General features: G+C 35.1%; 2 protein-coding genes and 1 pseudogene across 13 annotated transcripts in view; 2 read left to right on the forward strand and 1 right to left on the reverse strand.

Moving 5' to 3' along the window:
- The first annotated feature begins 1,303 nt into the window (after positions 1-1,303).
- On the forward strand, positions 1,304-3,155 carry LOC124957500. Its single transcript, XM_047514529.1, has 3 exons — positions 1,304-1,556; positions 2,458-2,584; positions 2,801-3,155. Exons 1-3 carry the CDS (start codon positions 1,304-1,306, stop codon positions 3,153-3,155), a joined length of 735 nt encoding a protein of 244 aa, XP_047370485.1.
- Positions 3,156-9,167: 6,012 nt separating this feature from the next.
- LOC124957501 lies at positions 9,168-9,960 on the forward strand (annotated as a pseudogene).
- Positions 9,961-13,487: 3,527 nt separating this feature from the next.
- The window catches only part of LOC124957511, a 47,039-nt gene continuing 38,314 nt past the window's right edge, over positions 13,488-22,212 (reverse strand). For 2 of the 12 annotated variants that reach the window (XR_007103607.1, XR_007103604.1), the window contains one exon: positions 13,495-14,301. Coding sequence is in view for 1 of the 12 variants with exons in the window: in XM_047514536.1 (XP_047370492.1) it covers positions 13,499-13,740; positions 13,834-13,912 (321 nt within the window). In the remaining 11 variants the exon portion in view is untranslated. Of the gene's footprint in view, positions 14,316-15,996; positions 17,927-19,641; positions 19,647-22,212 lie in introns of those variants that run through there. The other 10 variants (XR_007103605.1, XR_007103603.1, XR_007103610.1 and 7 more) reach the window with 8 other exon arrangements.

Below are 22,212 nucleotides of genomic sequence, written 5' to 3' on the forward strand. Positions count from 1 at the left end.
AGAAAATGCGAAAAACAACGCAACCCCACGGCAGAGCCACTAAATACAGGCCCGTTGCAAACGTGTCAATTACTATAATGCGGCAAGGTTCATGTACCACCACCAGGGGCTCAGCCCGCCCGATGGGATCAAGTACAAAAAACAGTCCCGCCTTACGGTGCAGCTGGTGAATTCAGGCCCCGTCGCGAACGTGGTATACAATCAGGTAAGAAACGTAAACAATCACGTTCAGGTAAGAACCGTAAACAATCACGTTCAGGTAAAAACCTCTATTATACTTTTATATACTACAAAAATTTTTGCATTTCGTATCTCCTATTTAATCTTTTAGTTAGCCCATAAAGTTATGATTTCAAATGAAGATTCTGCGTCAAGCAATTCAACTGATGACATATTTTTACTAAATCCTTCCAAACGATGCCGAGTGTTGTCAGATAGTGAGGAAAGTTCCTCGAGCAGTTTGTCTGATATGATAATACCATATTCAATACGTCGCCGTCGAATTGAATCATATAGTGATAACGAATTTGAAGATGACGGTAATAATGACGAAAATAATACACAAGAAGAAATACGGCTAGGGTTCTTCTTAATACGCATGTCCCGGACGACTGCGTATCCGAAGACACACCGGAACAGCGAATAATTCGAAATTTCTCGAGAAATTTTCCCGAAACGGCGAATGCCCCTCTCTTTTCACGGAGGAAGAGGTCACGCGGGTCATAGGGTCCGTCAAAAACGGAAAAGCTCTGGGGCCGAATCTTATCGAGATGTCTGTGCTCAAGAGAGTATTTGCCGTTATCCTATCCCATTTCGTTAATCTCTTTAACGAATGCCTTCAATGGGGCATCTTTCCATCTATTTAGAAAAAGGGTTCCTTAAGAGCACTCCTGAAGGGCGACAACAAAGACGCAGAAGACTGCAAGTCTTACCGACCGATATGTCTTCTCTCCGTCATAGGGAAAGTTCTGGAAAGGACGTTGAAGTTGGGCCTCACCGAAACATTTTTTGCGCCGGGAAAAATTTCGGACAAACAATTTGATTTTGTCCAGGGATGTTCCACAGAAGATGCAATCGTGGAAATGCGTCGAATCATTTCTGCCTTCTCATAGAGATACGTCGTCACGTTGTTATTCGACATCTCGGGAGCCTTCGACAACGTATGGTGGCCTCTAGTCCTCAAGGCACTCCAAAATCGGGACTGTCCGAGAAACGTCTTTAACGTGATGACTAGCTACTTCGCGGACCGTAAGGTCAAAATCGCTCTGGGAGAGCATGAGGTTTCAAAGCAGGTCTCGAGAGGATGCCTTCAAAGGTCTTTGGCCCCTACTGCTGGAATCTCATGTTCTACCAGCTCCCTAGGATACTCGAGGAATTCTCAAAAGTCAATGCGACCGCGTACGCGGACGATTTACCTGTTATCGTAGATGGAGACTCGAGAAAGGAACTTGAGGAGAAAGGGAATCACGTGGTAATATTCATTGACGAAACTATCTCCGAGCGTAAGAAGAAAGCAATCGTTCTTAAGAGCGATTGGGTGAAAAGGAAAACCATCGGTAAAAGAGGAGGACAACGTCTGGATCGGAAACGGAAGGCAGCGATAAAAATCGACTTAGCTAATAGGCCCCCCACTACAGAAGAAGAAATAATACTTAATTTAGGAAATCTGTTAGATATCTCGGGGTACACTTCGACAAAGGGCTGAGGGTCATGACACACTGCCGTTACCTTAATGATAAGATTGATCCATTGTTCGCAAAGCTAGGTAGATTAGCAGCTAACGAATGGGGATTCCGTCACTGCGCCCTCCGGGAGATTTATCGCGGCGTGTTTACCCCTACTACGGATGGTGACGTAGTGTCTTTTAACTACCCGAGTAATGCCATCCCTTTGGATGACGTAAGAAATGTCTCGGGGACGTTAGGGCCTCTAACAGCTTAAAACTACAATCTATATGAATGTTGCTCCGCGTGTCACTCGCAGGAGAATTGAAGCTCATATGACGATTAACCGTCGCTGGACACCACTGGATCTAGAATTAACCACTTGACATACAATTAAAATGCACATTGACACGTCCGTAAGATACCATTTAATTTGGCTCAATAATTATATACTGCCCGGTGTTAGCCAAAGACAGTTCTTGACGTCTCGGAGACGTCAAAGTCTACAATGCCACATGAAATGAATGACGTCTCAGAGACGTCATTGTATGTAATGCCTGCTGATTCACTAGCAATGATCAATTTTTTAACTCTTTACCGACCGGTAGTCGATTCATCGACTTTTTGTTCTCAGCGCTTATCGACCGCTAGCCGATTAATCGATTTTTTTATTAATCTATTAGATTCGGTTAGGTTCGGCTGACAAGTAGCAGACATCTCTTATTCTGTAGTCAGATACTCGTTGCTTGGCTCTGAAAGCACTCACAATTTTATACATTATTTAAAAATTTAGCCTTCACGATAAATGAAAAGGATAATGTTGATGAATTTTATCTCGATGATCTGTCAGATTGTCTTGATAGCTCTTCAGCAAGTGAAACTGATAGCAAAAGTGATAGCAGTGATGTAATTATTCGAAAGTGACGTTCTATATACAGTGACTCAAAAGACAGTGATATAGATAATAATGTTGAAGACACCAATGGTACATGATCGACGAACGATATGACAATAATTTTGGAACCTTTCGAAGGCAGCCCTAGCATAAAAATTATGCCAAAACGTTCTATAATAAACATAGTAAATTTATTCATTGGATATGACCTGCTTGAGCACTTGGTGAGGTAAACCAATAGATATCATTATCAAGTCATAGAAAAATATAGAATTATACCAAAAACGAAAAAATGGACAGACATCACAGTATCTGAAGTGAAGAAATTCTTGGGCCTAATAGTTCTAATGGGACAAGTAAAAAAGGACGTTCTCTACGACTATTGGTTCACGGATGCAACTGTAGAAACAACATTCTTCTCGAAAGTAATGAGCAGAAACAGATTTTTACAAATAATGCAGAGTTGGCATTTTTGTAACAATTACAGCATTTCTCCAAATTCGCATAGACTTGCGAAAGTCCAGCCTGTCATCGATTATTTAAAGCAAAAATTTAACGATATGTATAAACCATACCAACAATTGTCTCTGGATTAGTGTATTATTCAGTGGGGGGATAGAATTTCAATCAAAACATAATCACGCAAAAATCACAAAATACGGAATACTGGTTAGAACGCTGTCTGAAGCTCGTACAGAATATGTATGTAACTTTTGCGTGTAAGCTACTAAAGGAAAAAAAATTAGAAAACACTGTAGTATCGGTCATTGAACCGTATAAGAACATGTGACACCATATATATATATATCAAAACAATTATTACAATAGTGTCGAAATATCTTAAATTCGTGTAAAAAATAAAGTGCGAGTGTGCGGGACAATTCAAAGGAATAGAGATCTTCCTCAATCACTTCAAACGACCGAACTTTCAAGAGGCCGACATGAATTCAATAGAGATAATCATATTCTATTAAAAATATGGAATATTGGAAAAAGGAACGTAAATATAATTTCAATAATACATTCTGCACAAATAGCCGAATCTGGAAGCAGTAGTAGGAAATCAGATTGCCCCATATAGAAGCCTATTTCAATAATAGATTACAATAAGTATATGAAGGGAGTGGATCGCGCAGATCAATATCTGTCCTATTACTCAATTTTTAGGAAGACAAAGAAATGTACTAAACGGATCGTGATATTTGTTAACTACTATACACTGTTTAATTCCTTTAAAGTATATACAGCTCTCAGCGGAAAGAAGATTATATATAAACCTTTTCTGCACAAAGTGGCAGTTTCGTGGATAGAAGATTACGAAACTAAAGAACAAGATAAAGATCTACCTAATTCTGAACCTACAAGAAGCACATCCCGAATTGATCATCCCGGAAGAATGACAAATTTCGGAAAGCATAAACTGGTAAATATAATAACCAGCGATTGATGTGACAAAACCCATAAGACAATGCAGAGTTTGTTTAATTAAAAAAAAAAAAAAAGCAGAACAGGGTTCATCTGTAAATTTTGCAACGTTCCACTACACAAAGGTGACTATTTCGAGCTATATTAACACGTTGACTGCCAGACGCATTTTCGATGGTGTCCATGGCGCGTGAACTTTTCATTATGCGATGCATATTATGCTGAAATATTATTTGCAGCAGATAAAATAAGTTATAAAATCATGCATGAAGCAGTTTTCGTGGTGGGGGTCACCGATTTGTCCTTTCTTCGAACAAACGTCCTTCGATTGTTAAGTGATTACTCTCATTCTTTAGTCTTATTCAGTGTGTTCTACAAGCAAGTAAGTGCGTTTGTTATATTTTTTTCACTCTACATGTCTTTGCATTTTATATCTTTCATTCAATTTTTTTATTAGCCCTTAAAAATATTGCTTCGAATGAAGATTATTCATCAAGTACAACATCTGACGGTGCTGTTTTACAAAGACCTTCAAAAATACTGCGACTGCTATCAGACAGCGAGAAAAGTTCAGTGAGTAGTTCGTCAGATATGATAAGAGCTTCCACGGTACGTCGGCGCCGAATTGAGTCTGACAGCGAAACTGAATCTGAAGATAGCGATAACAATGAAAATGATGTACCAGAAGAGTTTGATGTGAATTGGAGTATTCCGTTAGGTAATAAAACCAATATCACATTTTCTGATTCGTCAGGTATCAATACATGTCAATCAAAAATTTTTGCTTGTACGGAACCACATAATTTTTATTTCCTTTTTATTACTGATAAAATATTCGAAATTATTGCAAAGCCAACGAACATCTATGCTACGCAAAGAAAATCAAAACTGCATTCGCATCGTTTAGGTCAATGGTATGAAACAAATGCTAATGAAATAAAACGTTTCTTTGGCTTAATTATATGGATGGGATTAGTGCGATTACCGAAAATTGATTTGTATTGGAGTAAATATGAAGCATATAACCTGACACTTCCACGCACAATTATGCCAAGAAATCTTATAAGAAGGACAATACATTGGTCCTCGCATGGAAAAGCAAGCGGATCGTGATCTTTCTGAGCACCAGCGATACAGCATCCCTCCAGCCAGTTACAGCGAGAACAAGCGGAGGTGATGGCATAATAAATGTACCGAAACCAGTCGTGGTTATAAATTATACCAAGAAAATGAGAGCAGTTGATCGCACGCACTAATCGGTGACGTATTATTTTCTTCGCAGATCTCTCAAATGGTGGAGAAAATTATTTTTTTGGGGCATGGAGATGTGCGTCATCAACTCATACACAATGTACAAAATAATAAAACAACAAAAAAATGCAAAGGCACCAACATACTTAAATTTTGTTAAATATTTAGTCGATCAGTTAGTAGGAAATTTCCAGCGCCAAACACCATCTACACCCTCACCTTTAACGGCATTCGTAGACAATAGATTAAATAATCAGTTATATATAATTCGTTCAGGAGGCAAGAAAGACTGTGCAGTATGTTCCGACAGGAAAACTCCAGGAAAAAGGCGACAAACACAGACGTACTGTGATACCTGTACTCGAAAGCCAAAACTTCATATCGATGATTGTTTCGCAAAATACCATTCTTTAGAACATTACAGAAATTAAAAATTTTATATTCTTACGTATTATAAGTAGTATTAAATACAACAAGTTTCAACAAATTCTATGTGTTTTAATATCTATATATTGACTTTAAATCCTGTACGGAAAAGTAATTGCGAAACGATAGATTTGCTCCGACCTACCGGTACTCCCAAAAGCGAAATCTACCGATCGCAAAGGGTTAAGACGTACACCCACAATGAACTACTAAATATGGAATACTTGTACGAGTATTATCGGAAAGACATACTGGATATATATGTAATATAGAACTTTGTTGTGGACAAAGAGGAAAACCGCAGGATTCCTTTAACGATTCTTACACCGTTATTAACAATAATGATAGACACCATATTTCGGATATTGGCACCATCCTTATATGGATAACTATTATAATACTTTAAATATTGCTGAATTCTTATTACAAAATAAAATACGAATATATGGCACAATAAGCACCAATAGATTGCCAAGATGTTTTAAAATAAAATCGTTAAATCTAAAAAAAAGGGGAAAGTATTTTCAAATGTAAACGTGATATTTTGTTTGGAAAGATAAAAGAGAGGTACGAATGATTTCGACAATTCATAAATTTGAAATGGTTGAATGTACTGAAAAATATAAAACCATGCAGAAATGCATTGCAGAATATAATTCAAATATGAACGGCATCGACCTTACTGATTGGTATCTATCATATTACTCAATATTGAGAAAAACAATTAAATGGCCAAAAAAGGTAGTATTATATCTCATCAACTGCGACCTGTTCAATGTATTCAAGATCTATAATTCGTGTAATAATGAAAAAATGAAACATAAAGATTTTCTACTTCCTGTGATGAAATTATGGACGACGGAAAAAAAATCAACGGATACAGTTGTGAATATAGATCTAAGTATTTCAAATACAACAAATCATCTACGCATCGACCCACCATATAGACTCTGGTAATATGAAACAGCATATACTTGAATCAATAACGACTAAGACAGAAGAAATGTCCAATCAAACAATGTAAAATTTGTTCGTCCAATGGAAAAAAAAGTGAAACAAGATACTGTTGTACATTGTGTTGAACACCATTGCACAATGGAGTATGCTTAACTTAATATCACACTCTAAAACATTATTCAAGCATGTGAAATAAATAATAGTTAAAATAGTTTAAAAAATCTTATATAATAAATAGAAGTATAAAATATTTAGTTATAATTAAGAATAATTTATGTAAATATAATACCATATGCAAATCAAAAATGTGCATATACCCATACTATTGTTTGCCAAGCATGCATCTGGAGTGTTCAAAAATGTGCGGGCCTTGGGAGCGCGTTGAGTGCGCAGAGCACCGTACACAATATGTTAATGCCATTAAATAGAAGAGGCGTAATTCTTGACAGATTTTGACGAACTAAGTCTCATTTTAAAGACAAAGGTTTAATTTACTGTAGATGGATTTTTAAAATAGATTTATTTTCTTTGAAAAAAAATTGTGTCAAAAAATGGTATTTTTTCGAGAACAGTTTATGTATAATACCAAGCCTTTTTTAAAATCCGTCGAAATCATACCGTAGATTAAGCTATTGTCCTTGATGGCATAAATGCTCTTTTCGATATTTTTCGCGAAGAAAAAGTTTAGTATATTGAGGCGCTCCTCGAAATTTGCTGCAAAAGAAATGAAGCTCGTACCTCCACTATTGGTTTTCATATACACGCCTGAATGTTATATGTTTTATGTCTGTAAAGTAACGATTGTTTGCCAAGTTGTGTAGGTAAATACATGGCAGTCATTTATTAGTTTACAGCGGCTGACGCCGTCTAGATACGGCAGTCAATTTATTTATTATTTACAGAAGTTGTCGCCAACAACATATACGGCACAGACTTTATTGTCAGAGAAATAAAGCATTTTTCTCAATAAAAGTATTCTATGCGAATAAAGGCAACACAAAATTATTTTGCTAAAAATTCGAAAAATTCTGAAGATACGAAAAAAGTGCATTTATTTTCTGTAAGTTTATGATGTATCAGATTCAAATAACTTATAATAAGCTACAAGAAATCGAATGGGCCGAATCGCTAATTACATCGGTAAAACCTCCAATTTCACTATTTTGTTCTTAATGTTAATAAATATTTTAAGCTTTACCCTTTTTAACCCTTTGAGTGCAATGGGCGCACATAAGCGTCCAACGAAAGCTATTGATATGGACTATGGACGCAAATACACGCTCGGCAGATGCTATCAGTATGGATTATGGACGCAAATACACGCCTGACAAAAATGATTAGTGTACTATGGTCAAATATATATGTTCGGCAATTGTTTTTATTGTCCAACATTCTGTCTGCGACACTCGCAGAAACCACATACCTCATCACTTAGCAACAATAAAAAACAAAATTTAGTTTTAGATGCCATTTAAGTTAGTTTCTGATAATTTCATTTGTTACGCCATACAGTTGTAACTGTTACATTGGCGTATTAAACTTATAGTGCACGTAATTTTCATATTGTTATTTACCCCTGTTTCATACTTTAAAAATGTGTACCAGTTTTAAAGAAATTATTACAAGAAATGACAGCGATGACGACTTGGATGAAACAGCAGATTTAAGTGACATTTATCATGACAAAATATAGGTATCACACAAATATGTCCTACTATTATCAGATTCGGAAAATACAGAAAATAGTATAAATAATGGGATAATTATATGTAGAAGGAAAAATAAACGGCAAAGAATACTTAGCACATCTTCCGATGAGGATGATTTAAATTCGAATTTAGAAAGATCCGACTTGAATGAAGTTCTTCCAACGTTGTCATGATCGAAAAACAATTTCAAGCCCACACTACGTGCATTTAACGATAAAAATTCTGAAGTAAAAGGAAATTTAACTCCAGAAGCTACGCCTTTAGATGCTTTTCAACTCTTCTTTTCAGAAAGGTTAGTTTCACATATTACTGAGGAGACGAACAATTATTATAAATTTGTTATTGAAAATACTACATTTAAAACGTATTCTCGTATCATTACTTGGAAAGACACATCAATATGTGAGATGTATGGACGATATTAATGCCGCGGGTGAAGAAATTGACTCTAAAAGAGTATTGGTCGACCAATCACATGTTAAAAACTAATATTTTTCGAAGAACTATGACCCGAGACAGGTACATGATATTATTGCAAATGTTGCATTTTAATGATAATAATGTACAAAGTGATGATCCATTGATAAAAATACGACCTATAATTGATACTCTCACAGTCATTTTATCCGTACAAGATTTGTGCATTTACGAAAGCCTTATGTTATTCAAAGGTCGGTGTTACTTTAAACAATTTATTCCGCCCAAAAGAAGTAGATTTGGTATCAAATCATTTATGCGACTGCACAACAAACTATGTATTAGATTATATAGTATATACCAGAAAAAAAAACAGATATTGTACGTAATTCTACAACCACTGAGCAATCGGCAGATGTTGTTATGACACTTTTACATCCATACCTTAAAAAGGGCTATACATTGAAAACAGATAATTGGTACACAAGTCCGCATTTGTATAATGTATTTCATAAACATAAAACTAATGCGTTTGGGACAATACGGAAAAACAGAAGAGATATGCCCCATATCGAGGGCAAATTGACAAAAGGACAATTTGACTACAGATGTATAGATAATTTATTGGCATAGAAGTGACGAGATAGAAAAGATGTATGTATATTATCAAGTGCTCACGAACTGAAAATGATAGAATCTGGTCAAAGAAATTATCTTACAGGATCGCCCAAGTTAAAACCAGAATGTGTTGCAGATTACAACATCAAAATGGACTCTGTAAAACACGTTGACATGGTTCTAAGTACAATTAATTCATGCAGAAAATGTCTAAAGTGGTATAAGAAGTATTTTTTCCATTTAGTAGACATCTCATTATATAACTCCGTATATCCTGTATCAATGTGTGACTGGTAAAAAATTACAATATAACGATTTTCATCTGTCACTAATGAAACAAATTCTGCAAAAATACCTACAAAATAGAAAACAAGCGGGCGGTGGCAAAAGAAGCGTAGAAAACCTACCATTTCGTTTGACTGAGAGACATTTCCCTTCAAAAATTTTAAATGAAGAGAGAAAATCGACAAGAAGGAAATGTGTTGTCTGTAGAAGACAGCAAAGAAGGATGGATACACCATATGAATGTAAAAAATGCGACGTCGCATTATGTATTGATACATGTTTTGAGATTTGTCATACGCAAATGAATTATTAATTTTCTTATTGTTTTTTCTTAAAATATCAATGTATTAAATTATTAATTTCTTAAAATATATATTTGAAGCCTTTCCATGATTATATAATCCTTCTTATGATTTGTTTAATATTCTGATTTTGAATATCCAAATACATTATAATTATCAAATTACTGGGATTTCAATTCTAGCAGATGAGTAAACAGTATATATTGAAAATAAAAATGTTTTCATTCAATGTGGAATAGACAACGGAATAGTAATTGGATTGTATACTATATTATAATGTATCATACACCGTCGACGAGATCCATACTGCGCGAAAAAGTATTCAGTCCCCGGCGATCGTCAGCGTCAGCCGTGCGCCGTCCGTACGGACTGTATAGACCACGAGTATTCACCACTCAAAGGGTTAACTTGAAATATAACAGTAGGAAACAACGGAAGCAGGTGAGCGAGACTGATTCGGATAGTTATGATGAAAACGAATCTTATATAAATACACCATTTCGTAAAATAAGGTGATTAAATTTACTTAGTACATCGAAATCTGATGAAACTGAAGATGTTAATTTACAAAGCATCAATCCGAATGATATCAGATGAACCTCTCAAAATTGTGGGCTCACCATTGACATGATTTTACAAGGCAACAATCGGGAATTCAAACAGGCACATATCTGATTTTTGGAAAATTTTGCGATTTTTCAAATTATTCGTATCTGAGGAATTGATAGATTTCATTGTTGAAAAAAACAACTAATCATTGGAGACGAAGAGATAATAGTAATCCTGAACCTGGGACAAAGACAGACGAACTGTACTGTTTTATCGCTGTTCGCTTACTAATGTCTAGAGAGAAGAAATTATCAATTGATGAATATTGGAGGAAAAATAGATTATTGCAAAGTGACATCTTTTGCATAATAATGAGTAGAAATCATTATAAAGTGTTACTGAAAATGTTACTGCGCTTTCGCGGAAAACAACAAAGTATGGTACAGATGCGCCGTCGCGAAAGGGTTAAGCAGTAACCAAGCATTGGTAGTGTTTGACCTTCAGTAGAAAGATAATATCCAAGTGATTATGGTTAAAGCAGTTATCAAGTACGTCTATGTGGATTGGCTTGATCTTATTGTGACGATGAATTTTTGCTCTTTGGCAAGCAAGATATTCTCTAGACCATTGGAGTGCCTCCTTAAGGATCGGGCCAAATGTATTTTTCGCATAAATTTAGAGGTGTGGTCCAGCCACTATGATGTGAAAGAATATAAATGACTTTAAAAACTGTTTTGCGTAATGGTTCTGGTAAGAATGGTCTGATGAATCCTGACAAAATGTCACAATAGATGTTCATTCTTGGCTCTAGTATGAGTTTTCGTAGTTTCAATGAAGTTGTGTCTCTGATCAGATCAGCTAGATCATTGTCGTTCAGTTGTGCTTGTTGGATTGGAGAAGAGATGTGAGAATGGATGACATGTTTATAGTATTAACCTTTTAGGTACGACGCGCCACTATAGTGGCTTTTGCGGATGTGATTTTTAAACGACGCGCCAGTGTAGTGGCTCGCACTGAGTCAAAACTGAATCACAAATATTTAGGAAAGTCAGGCGAGGTTGCAGTCACATTATTAGAATCCTATTTAGGAAAGGGGCATACGTTGTTCGTTGACAATTGGTATACCAGTCCGACTTTATTCAGTTATTTATATCAAAATAAAACTAACGCCTGTAGCACGGTAAAAACCGCGAAGACATATGCCTGCCATAAACGAAAAACTTAAACATGGCGAAATATCCTTTCGATCATCATCCAACATGCTCGCTCCTCAAGTGGCAAGACAAACGGGGGGTATATATGTTATCAACTTGCCACTCCACGGATTTCATAAATACCAAAAAAATTGACTATCGGACTGGAGAAATTAAACAAAAGCCATCGTGTATTGTTGATTATACTGTTAATATGGATGCAATCGACAATCGGGGACAAGGTTATATCGACTGTCCAGTCAATTCGGAAAAGTATAAAGTGTTATAAGAAATTTTTTTCCCATCTACTGGACGTGTCAATATGGAATGCTTATAGCCCATATAGGTTTCAAAAAGAAAACGTAACAATGCGAGAGTTTCATCTTACATTACTCAAAGAAATTTCAAGAAAATACGGGGATATGAACAATAACACTAGCTGCAGTAAATATACCGTGGATCAATCGTTTAAACTCACCGAGAAACATTTTCCATCCTACTGCAAATCTAAAAATTCTAAAAAAGCACTCCGAAATTGTAGTGTGTTCGAAAAACGATACAAGGCGAAGATCTCGCTATGAATGTGAAAATTCTGACGTAGAATTATGTGTTATACCATGTTTCAAAATATATCATTTACATTATACATCGTTCACGTTAGACCCTACCGTTCAAGGAAATAGCCACACGCAGAATTCAGCCGTACCTAAAAGATTAATACAGGATAGTGTATCTGCGACTGTATTATCATCACCCTTCACATAGACTAAGTCAGTGAAAAATTGTGAGATGTATTTGAGCTATAGTAATTGACGTTCCGATGTTTGGTCCAGTTTTTGTTTGAAGACAAAAGTAAATGGTTTGTTGTCCGTTTTAATGACAAACTGACGGAAATCAAGCTTGTAATGCAAAAATTTGACTGATGCTAAAATAACAAGAAGTTCACGATCATATATGCTGCATTTCTGTTCTGTCCGGCTCAGTTATCCGGAGAAAAACCCTATGAATTTTTAGGTATCATCTTCCAGCTGTTCTAGTTTAGCTCCGATAGCAGTTGTGAATGCTTTGGTTGTGAGAATCATTGGTTCGTTAGAAAACGGAAAAGTGAGCAATGTGATTGTTGCGAATATTTTTGCATATTTCAAATGCCTCATTGACTTCAGAAGTCCATGCGATCTTGGTGATATCACTTTTTTTCAGATATTATGAACACGACGAACCCAAAGTCAATCAAGAATTTCTGTAGTCGGAGCTCTTTTGGTCTGGAATTGCTGTCTTTCACTGCTCTTACTGAAGACAGCGACGTTAGTTTCCCTGATTTGTTGTTGTCAGTTTGTCATTGAAGCGAATTTACAAGGTAAAAGACAGCGTTTTGCTTCGCTGCCAAACCTTTGGTGATAGAAGATTCTACTGCGAATAGGTCTCCATAATCTCCATAATCTTGTTGCGATTATGATGCATCGGAGATTGTCGAGCCTGTAATTGTTGGTTTTGTTGTTGCAGTAAAATTAGTTGTGATTCATTGCTCTCCATCACAAAAGATTTTTGAATTTCTATGAGCTTTGAGTCGATGTCTTAAAGAGTCGGTAATGCAAGATTGCGTGTAAAGGTTGCCATACATAACCTGGTTATTCTGTTGATCGTAAGGCATCAGTTCATAAAAACGGTCCGCAAACTCGGCTATAGCATCAAGTGGAAGTTTACTTGTAGTAATTAGATAGAGTTTGATATATGCTGGAATTCGTTCAAGCCAAAGTTGTTGCGATATGGTATCATCAGCGAAATCATCAGCCAATTCGTGCATTTGTCACAGGAACTGAGAAGGTGTTCTATTTGGAAGCTTTGACTTTTGTCTGAAATTAGAGAGTCGTGAGATTACCGCGTTTCTGAGAGTTTTATCTTTACCTGTAGCGGGCTCCTGTTGTATCTCGTCTAAAATCAGGGCCTTAAGGACCGTCAGGTATTTTACTTTATCATCAACGATTCCAATAGTAGTGAATTCGGCCTCAGCCATGATGAACCAGAGATCCGGTCGATTTTTGGTGAATGCTGCCAATTTAAGTTTATTCATCGAATAATATTTGTCACGCAATATATTATTATAGCCTGGTGATTGATTATAATTGTACAAGTTCTACATACCAGAAGTATTTCCTGCTATTGTTCCTGTTATTGTCGCTGTTGCGATGGGTGAAGCTGTCGCAGTATTCCGTGACGTCATTTGTCCGTTGTTATTTTGATTCCTTTGTTCAGGATGAGTTCCTTTATCGTCTGTATCTTCTATGTTTAACTTGCCGTTGTTGTTGATTCATGGAGATTGGATTCAGGTTCGCGCTGAATTCTGTTGTATCACATCTGAAATCAGCTCGGTCGTGTATTAATCAAGAGCCTTAAGGACTATCAGTTATTTTAGTCTGTATGTATACTGTTGGCACTTAACGTAGTGTTCGACATGTGTGATCCTTTTTCAGGTGTTCTGAATATGATGCTCGTATTTTATGATGAGGCAGGATGGCTGACACTGATACGTTTTTCCTTTTGTAGGAACTCTTGATGCATGAAGATCACGTCGGGGTCATTAATTGGGGTCAAATTATCGTTGACAACCCACTATGTGGAAAGAACTTCGCACATTAAGTAACAATAGTGACAACAATAGTGATCAAGTAACAAAAATAAGTACATAAATTTAATTCAAATGATTCTGGAATGTAAACACGAATTAATCGATTTACTACTCCATTTGACTACTTTGAGCTATTCTTTTCCGAAGAATTGATATTATTAATTGTTGACGAAACAAATCAGTTGAAAAGAAAAATCGAAAAAAAAATAAAAAATCTGTGTTCATTTAGAAAATCTTATGAACAAGCAGCAACTCTGAGTGAGATTTATTGTTTTTTAGCAATTAGGTTATTAATGTCGCGAGTTAAAAAATTGCATTACTCCGAATGTTGGACAAAAGATAAATTTTTCGTATTGACATTTTCGGACATGTAATAAATAGAAATGGATAAATATTGGGTTGGCAACTAAGTGATTGCGGAAAGTGTAAAGTCCATCTATCGACAAAATCCGCAATCACTTAGTTGCCAACCCAATATTTCTCCTGCGAATGCTTTATTTCAGTGAGATTAGTGATAGGCTAGTAAAAATAAGAGAATTCTATAATAATCCTTGCCTTTCATTTCAAAATAATTTTAATCCATTTTGTAACATATGCATCGATAAAAGTTCATTATTATACAAAGGCAGGTTATCGTTCAAACAGTATATTCTATCCAAACGGAATAGATTTGACATCAAATCTTTTATATTCTGCAACTGTAAAAATGGATACGTTTCAAATTTTATCATATATGCAGGGATTCGGAGATAACAAAAATAACTGAAAATTCTCACGGAAAATCAGGTGAAATTGTATTTTCATTATTAGAATCATATATAGGAAAAAAGCACACCTGTTTATTAATAATTGGTATATTAGTCTGACTGTGTTCGCTTGTCTCCACAATAATACAACAAACGTACTGTAAAACAACATCGAAAAAAGGATATGCCTATTATGAATGAAAAATTAAAGGCACGTGAAATATATTTTCGGTCTTTGCCTAATATGTTATCGCTCAAATGACAAGATAAACGCGAAGTATATATGCTGACCACTTTTCACTTCGCAGATTTTATAAACACGAAAGGATTAAATTACCGAATGAAGCAAGTTATCCGAAAAACAGTCTTGCATAGTGGACTATACTGCAAATATGGGTACGGTAGATAATAGAATAGAGATAAAGTAATAACTAACGTTGAATCCTTCAAGAAAAGTACTAAATGATACAAAAAATTTCTTCCTTTTATTTGATGTGGCTGTTTGGAATGCATTTTGTTTGTACAAGATGAAAAAGTGACAATGCGTGCATTTCATCTTCAATTACTAAAAGATAGTCAAAAAACATAAGACGTTAAACAATAATTATAGCAATCATAATAAATTTACTGCCTATCAGTCATAATGATTAACAGATGAATATTACCTGTCATTCTGTAACAATTATGAATAGCAAAAAAACGTTGCGAAATTGTGTAGGGTGGTCAAAAAATAATATAAGGAGAAGATCACGGTACGAATGTAAAGATTGTGATATGTGATTCTGCATCATTCCTTGTTTTAGCATATATAATTATACTATTAGGTTGGTGCGAATGAAATGTCGGATTCTTAAGTGAATATATTAAAGAAAATCCGACATTTCATACGCACCAACCTAATATTAATTAATAAAGTATACGTCTTCTTATTAATTTTTTGCATATTTTTCAAACTTTTTACATAAAAATGTATAAATAAATTATAATTTATTCCTTTATAACTCTACTTCAATTTAATGTCATAGTAAGAAGCGTCATGCACAATTTACGGAGATACAATCTCGCGGAAAGTCCAGTCGTAACTAAAAATTTAAGAAATTACAGAAGAAAAAAGAGAGAAGTATTTATACCAGAAAGAAATATTGATACCATCAAACTTACAAACTGAAAATTTGCACAATCCATGTTTGGAATCTATACAAGTAAACGCAAATAATTCTAATTTCTCTCCACCTCCTTAGCGAATAGAACGCATATCAAGTATATTATGTTGTTCAGAAAGTTATCTCGTTTTTTTCCCAACAGAGGCATCAGTTATATTTTTAAGCAGCTAACTTCATTGTTAAACTATATTGTTATTATATATTTTAACATCTAACATTTAAAGGTATATTTGTAAACAATTCTGTTTAATTCTGTACAATTGTTTTTTCTTGGTGTCTTATCAAAAATGAAAAATCAAAGGCAGCATTTTTGGCATATTTTGCTTTTTTATTACCAAGAAGGTAAAAATGCTATTCAAGCGAGAGAAAAGTTATGTGACATATATAGAGAAGATGTCTTAACGTATCAGTTCTTGTTGAGCATTCGAAGAAGACGAACGTGCGGATCGGTGCTCTTGAGTGAAAAGAATAGACAATACAAGTCCCCACGGCGAGGGTGCAATATTAAAAAATAACGTTAATTACCGCAAGACGGGTCCTTCACCAATAGTGATACTGTGTTTGTTTCTTGCAAAGCAGACAACAAAATTATAATGAGTACGTGAAGTAAGCTCATCCGACGCCCCTTTACGGACCCAAAAAAAAAGCCATGGCGTCAAGGCAAAAAAGAAAGTTGGAGAAAAGTGCTTCGTTTGACGAAGTGAACAAGATGCTGAAAAGAAATGTCAAGAGTTTCGACAAAGATTTCAACACCAGGAACTTCGATAACAACTCTCGAATAACACCAAACATAAACGCAGCTAGAAACAAAGAACAAGGACTAGAAGCGAACAAAGAGATTGAGAGGACCGAAGGGTTCCTCATACCAAAAAAAAAACGGTATCACCGAAACGCCCAGTCAGCAACCAAGGCCCAAGCTACGAATCAGATAACAGATTCAAGGTGCTATCAAATGACATGAGCCTTACGGAAAAGGGGGACAACGAAAAGGTCAATAGCGCCACAGCAAGAATCAGAGAACCCCTAAAATTAGAATGCCCCCAATATATATACTAAAAGCTAATCTTAGGGACATAATTATCTTGCTTAATAATAGAAATATCAAGATGGATGCGTTCTTATTAAAACAATTAAATATTGACATGATCAGACTGACAACCATGGATAGCGGAACTCACGAAAAGTGCGTAACTCATCCTAAAATCCAACAACCATAAATTTCATACATTTACTCCTAAACACACTAAATGTAAGGCCTTCGTGGTAAAAGGAATAAGAGGAGGATTCGATATTACTGACGTCACAACAGCGCTTAACGCGCTCAACATGAAAACCGTCAAGATAATGAAAACCAGAAAACTATTGTTCGACAGGCAAAACACAAATAAATACCATTTCATAATTCAAGTTGATAGCAACAACGACCCGCGGAACTTTTTAAAAATAAAATACTGCTCAACCAAAGAGTAAGATGGGAAAAGCTTAAACGACCTAAAGTCTTCCAATGCAAAAACTGCCAAAGAGTGAGGCATGCCAGCTCTAATTGCAATATGGGGTACAGATGCATAAAATGTGGCCAACCCCATGAACCGGGAAAATGTAATCTTAGCAATTCTTCAGAAAAAGAAAAGCTGAAGTGAGCAAATTGCGGACATCCAGCATCGTACCTAGGATGCCCATATATGGGAATGGTAGTGGACCTGAAAAAAAAAAACAAAGAAAAAGAAAAAAAGAGAAGTTGGTAATTGATAAAATCAATAAAATTAACAAATTCACTGACCCAAAGATCTCATACGCTAACATAGTGATAAACAAAGAAAAAAAAATGTGAGATAACAGAACACTATAAACAGAGGCCAGTCAATAACACATCTCAGGCAAACTCCCAGAGTAGTCACCATAATACAATACAGCATCAGGAAATTAATGTTAATAACGATAATAACTACAATAACATAAATCAAATATTAGCTATGTTTAAGGATAGTCTGATGGAAATTAAAGAGCAACTATTAGAACTAAATAGCAAGATCATCCAAAACGCTATGAGAATCGACTACATGTCTCAATGGCAGGTGGAATAAGGACAAATATAAATAACATAATGAAATTGTCTGCTATTAATATAAACTCTCTGTGCTCGTTAAAAAAGAGACCAGACTTACAAAAGTACTTAGAAGAGCACAGTTACGACATTGTATTGATATCAGAAACTAAATTAAATAATAAGCACAAACCAAAATTTAACAATTATGAAATAATCAGATCTGATAGAGCAATAAATACCAAAAGAGGGGTACAGCGATAATAATAAAAGATAATATAAAATACATTAAAATCACACAGCCTAGGAAATACAAGATACTAGAATACACAGCTGTGAAAATATTGGTAAACGCAAACAAATCATTAATCATATTTAGCATATACGCAATACAGTCAGCAAATAACACATTTATTTTGGAACTTGATCAACTATTTAGAGATTTCAGACTAGGGGACAATGAAGTGTATTATATCATAGCGGGTGACTTAAACACAAGAAACTCAATTTGAGGAAATAAGGCTACAAATGATAGAGGCAGACGCCTACACCAATGGGAACAAAACAATGGCATTAAATTCAAATCGACAATATACTTGGCAGCCAACCCCACATACATTAGAAGCAGCTCCTATCCTGACTACTGTATTGCGGACAATAGAATAGAGATCTTGGACTTAATAAGGAACAAAATACAAACTAATCCATACGATAGCGACCACAACGCATTAACCTTTAAAATTGACACAGATACGCTTTTCCAAGGCGTATCAATGGCACCACCCAGAGCAGCCACCTTCAATTTCAAAAAAGCGAATTGGCGTAAGTTGGCTAATCATATGGATGCGAAAATACAGAATAATACACAGCTGCCCACAAATAGAAGAAATTGATGTAAGCATTATGAATCTAGAACAAATAATCACCAAATCCATCAGGGAAATTATACCCAAAACGCAAGCAAATAGAAATGACTATTACCAAAAATACGTCAGCGATAATATCAGGAAATTACACTCAACAAAGTCCTTTTTAATAACGAGACTACACTTCATAAGACACCGAAGCCCATATAACCACACCAAACAGGAAACATATAGCATCAAAAGAACAATTAAAGTCATTAATAAACGATTACAAATAGAAATTTCAAAATCTGTCACTTCATATTGATCATCAATAACTCTTATACCGATGTCGGAGCAATTATCAGAAAGTTAAGAAACAAAATTTCTTATGATCTTGACAACATACCAGCAATAGTCATAAAAAATTTACCACTATCAGCAATCATCGAATACACAATCATTTTCAACAACGCCATAAATCATGCATACTTTCCTAATAGATGGAAACAAGCTGAAGTCTTACCGATTCTGAAAAAAGGGAAAAATCCGGAAGAATCACAAAGTTACAGATCTATTAGTCTTACTATGAGTATAAGCAAAATATTTGAAAAAATCATTAAGCTAAACATAATGGAACACATTAATACGCACAACATAATACCGAATAATCAATTCGAATTTAAAACTAAATTATCCACTACGCACGCGATACATAAACTAACATCAGACTTGAACAATTATCTGCAAAAGGAATACGCTTTTTGACTTAGAAAAAGCGTTCGACTCCATTTGGAAGAACGGACTGATACAGAAACTAGAAGATTATCAATTTCCCGTGGGGTTAACGCTTCTGATCGCTAACATGATAGAGGGGAAAACATTCCGCACGTGGGACGGCACCAATACCTCGCCGAAGTCCTACAAAATATTAGAAGGTTTACAGCAAGGTACAGTCACTTCACCGATCCTTTTTAACATTTTCAACAAGTATGAACTAATCAACAAGTTTGGAATGAATAATTCCGAAAAATTTCATTCAATTGCTTACGCTGACGATCTAATACAAAGCAGATGCGGACATAGACAGAATCAGAGATGCTCTGCAGACAGTTATCAACGACATAAACAGCTACTACAAAAACTGGAATCTAAAGATAAATCCAAACAAAAGCGAAGTAATATTTTTCAGAAGACCGGTCAAACAGATTAAATACTTGGCAATTAAAAAGATAGACAACACTAAATTAACAGCAATAGATATCCACACCAACGAATTAATAGAGATACCAAAGAAACGAATAGTGAAATACCTAGGAGTTCACCTAGATCATTTACTAAGACTCAACAAACACTACGCATTTCAATTAGAAAAGGCAAGGATAGCATTCAAGATGAACTCGAGAATATTCTAGAATAAAAGTATCTCTACTAAAGCAAAAATTATATGCTATGGATTATTGGTGAGACCTACCCTAACTTACGCAGCACCAATATTATGGAACATAGGTCCAACAATAATCGAAAAAATCAGAAGATTCGAGAGATCTTGCTTGAGATCGTGCCTAAGGACGCATCGAACCGCTGAATCTGAGTATAAGAAGAGAATTAAAAATGAGATCATATACAACAACGCCAACATAAATAGAATCGACTGCTTTGCACTCAAATTAACCAAAAGATATTTCAGCAACATAGAGAGTACAAACAACAGTCTAATCACAAAACTTATCACACACGATGAGGATGCAATTCTGAGTAAACTGAAGACAGGTTACATCCCACCGGAACTGTTTATATATTGTGACAAAAATGGTCTAATTCAAGACCACAATAACCTTCCACTGATCTATCACCGTCGCAGACACTCAACTAATAAGCAAATTTACAGTAACCATACTGAAGATATGCAGGAGAACCTCATATTCTCGAAATCATTACCTAATAGAGATGTTAGGGACATCGAAAGACTATGTAAAAAATACTACTGGCTACAAAAGGACGCAAAATACATGGATGATCTGCGCCGAAGAACGAGGTTTAAATAGCAATAACTTCTCAAGACTGATCACCAGTATTCATAAGATAGGATAGGATAAATAGACAATTTTAAAAATAAAAAGAAACACACTAGTTGGACAAGAGACTGATGTTAAAGTGTACATAATGTTTATATGCTCCCATTGTAAATACCCCCCCCCCCCTCGTAGTTTAGTTATCATAATTGCTAGAGGAGGTAAAAAGTTTTTATAGTCACTAATTTTTATTTTACCAACATACATATTGTACTGTTTATTGAACATTTAACCACAGTTATAAGATAAATTAATATTCTATGTTACTGATTGCTATGGAGATTTATCTAATAGATAACTTTTAGTTATTGTTATAATATAATAATGTTAAAAGTCTTCTAAGTCAGATTATTCTTATGTACATGTAAAGAGCTGTGACAAATAAACTTACTTAAAAAAAAATAAAATGTCTTAACGTAACGCCAGTGCTCAATCTGATTTGAAAAATTTCGTTCCTGCAAATTTGATATTGAAGATGCATTACGTTTTGGAAAGCCAATTGAACCTGACAAAGACTAAAAATAAAGGTACTGCAAACTGCCCAATAATAACACAAGACATCGCTACGAGATTAAATCTCTTGAAATCGACCATTTATAATCATGTGAAACGACTTTATTTATTTTGTTTCAAAAATCGATATATGGGTTCCATATATTCTTATAGAAAGAGATTGCTCCGTCGCATTATGATCTGCTTCTCAAGCGTCAAAAAAATGATCCATTTTTAAAGCTAAATCATAACTGGAGACGAGAAATCATGGAGCAGAAGAGATGAGCTTGCTCAAAGTACTTCAAAAACCAATATTCATCAATAAAAGAGATGCTTTCTATTTGGAGGAAATATAAGGGAATTGTTTTTTTTTAACTTCTACCAAATAATTGATTCGAAAGTGATTCGTCACCAATAATTCGTTTTCAATTTCGAGAATTTATGCCCTGCCAAGATTTAAAATCACATAAGATCAATGAAAAGATTTCTTACAATCAATAAGTATCAAATTCATTGCAGCAGGCAATTAT

The sequence above is a fragment of the Vespa velutina genome, unplaced genomic scaffold (assembly GCF_912470025.1).
Source record: "Vespa velutina unplaced genomic scaffold, iVesVel2.1, whole genome shotgun sequence".
Taxonomy (NCBI): domain Eukaryota; kingdom Metazoa; phylum Arthropoda; class Insecta; order Hymenoptera; family Vespidae; genus Vespa; species Vespa velutina.

Excerpts from the sequence above, each read along its gene's own strand:
- LOC124957500 (XM_047514529.1), top strand. The coding sequence starts at position 1,304 with ATGCCTTCAAAGGTCTTTGGCCCCTACTGCTGGAATCTCATGTTCTAC. Across the intron at positions 1,557-2,457 it reads GGTGAAAAGGAAAACCATCG|CCTTCACGATAAATGAAAAG; the intron begins GTAAAAGAGGAG and ends TTAAAAATTTAG. Across the intron at positions 2,585-2,800 it reads AGTGATGTAATTATTCGAAA|ATATCATTATCAAGTCATAG; the intron begins GTGACGTTCTAT and ends GTAAACCAATAG.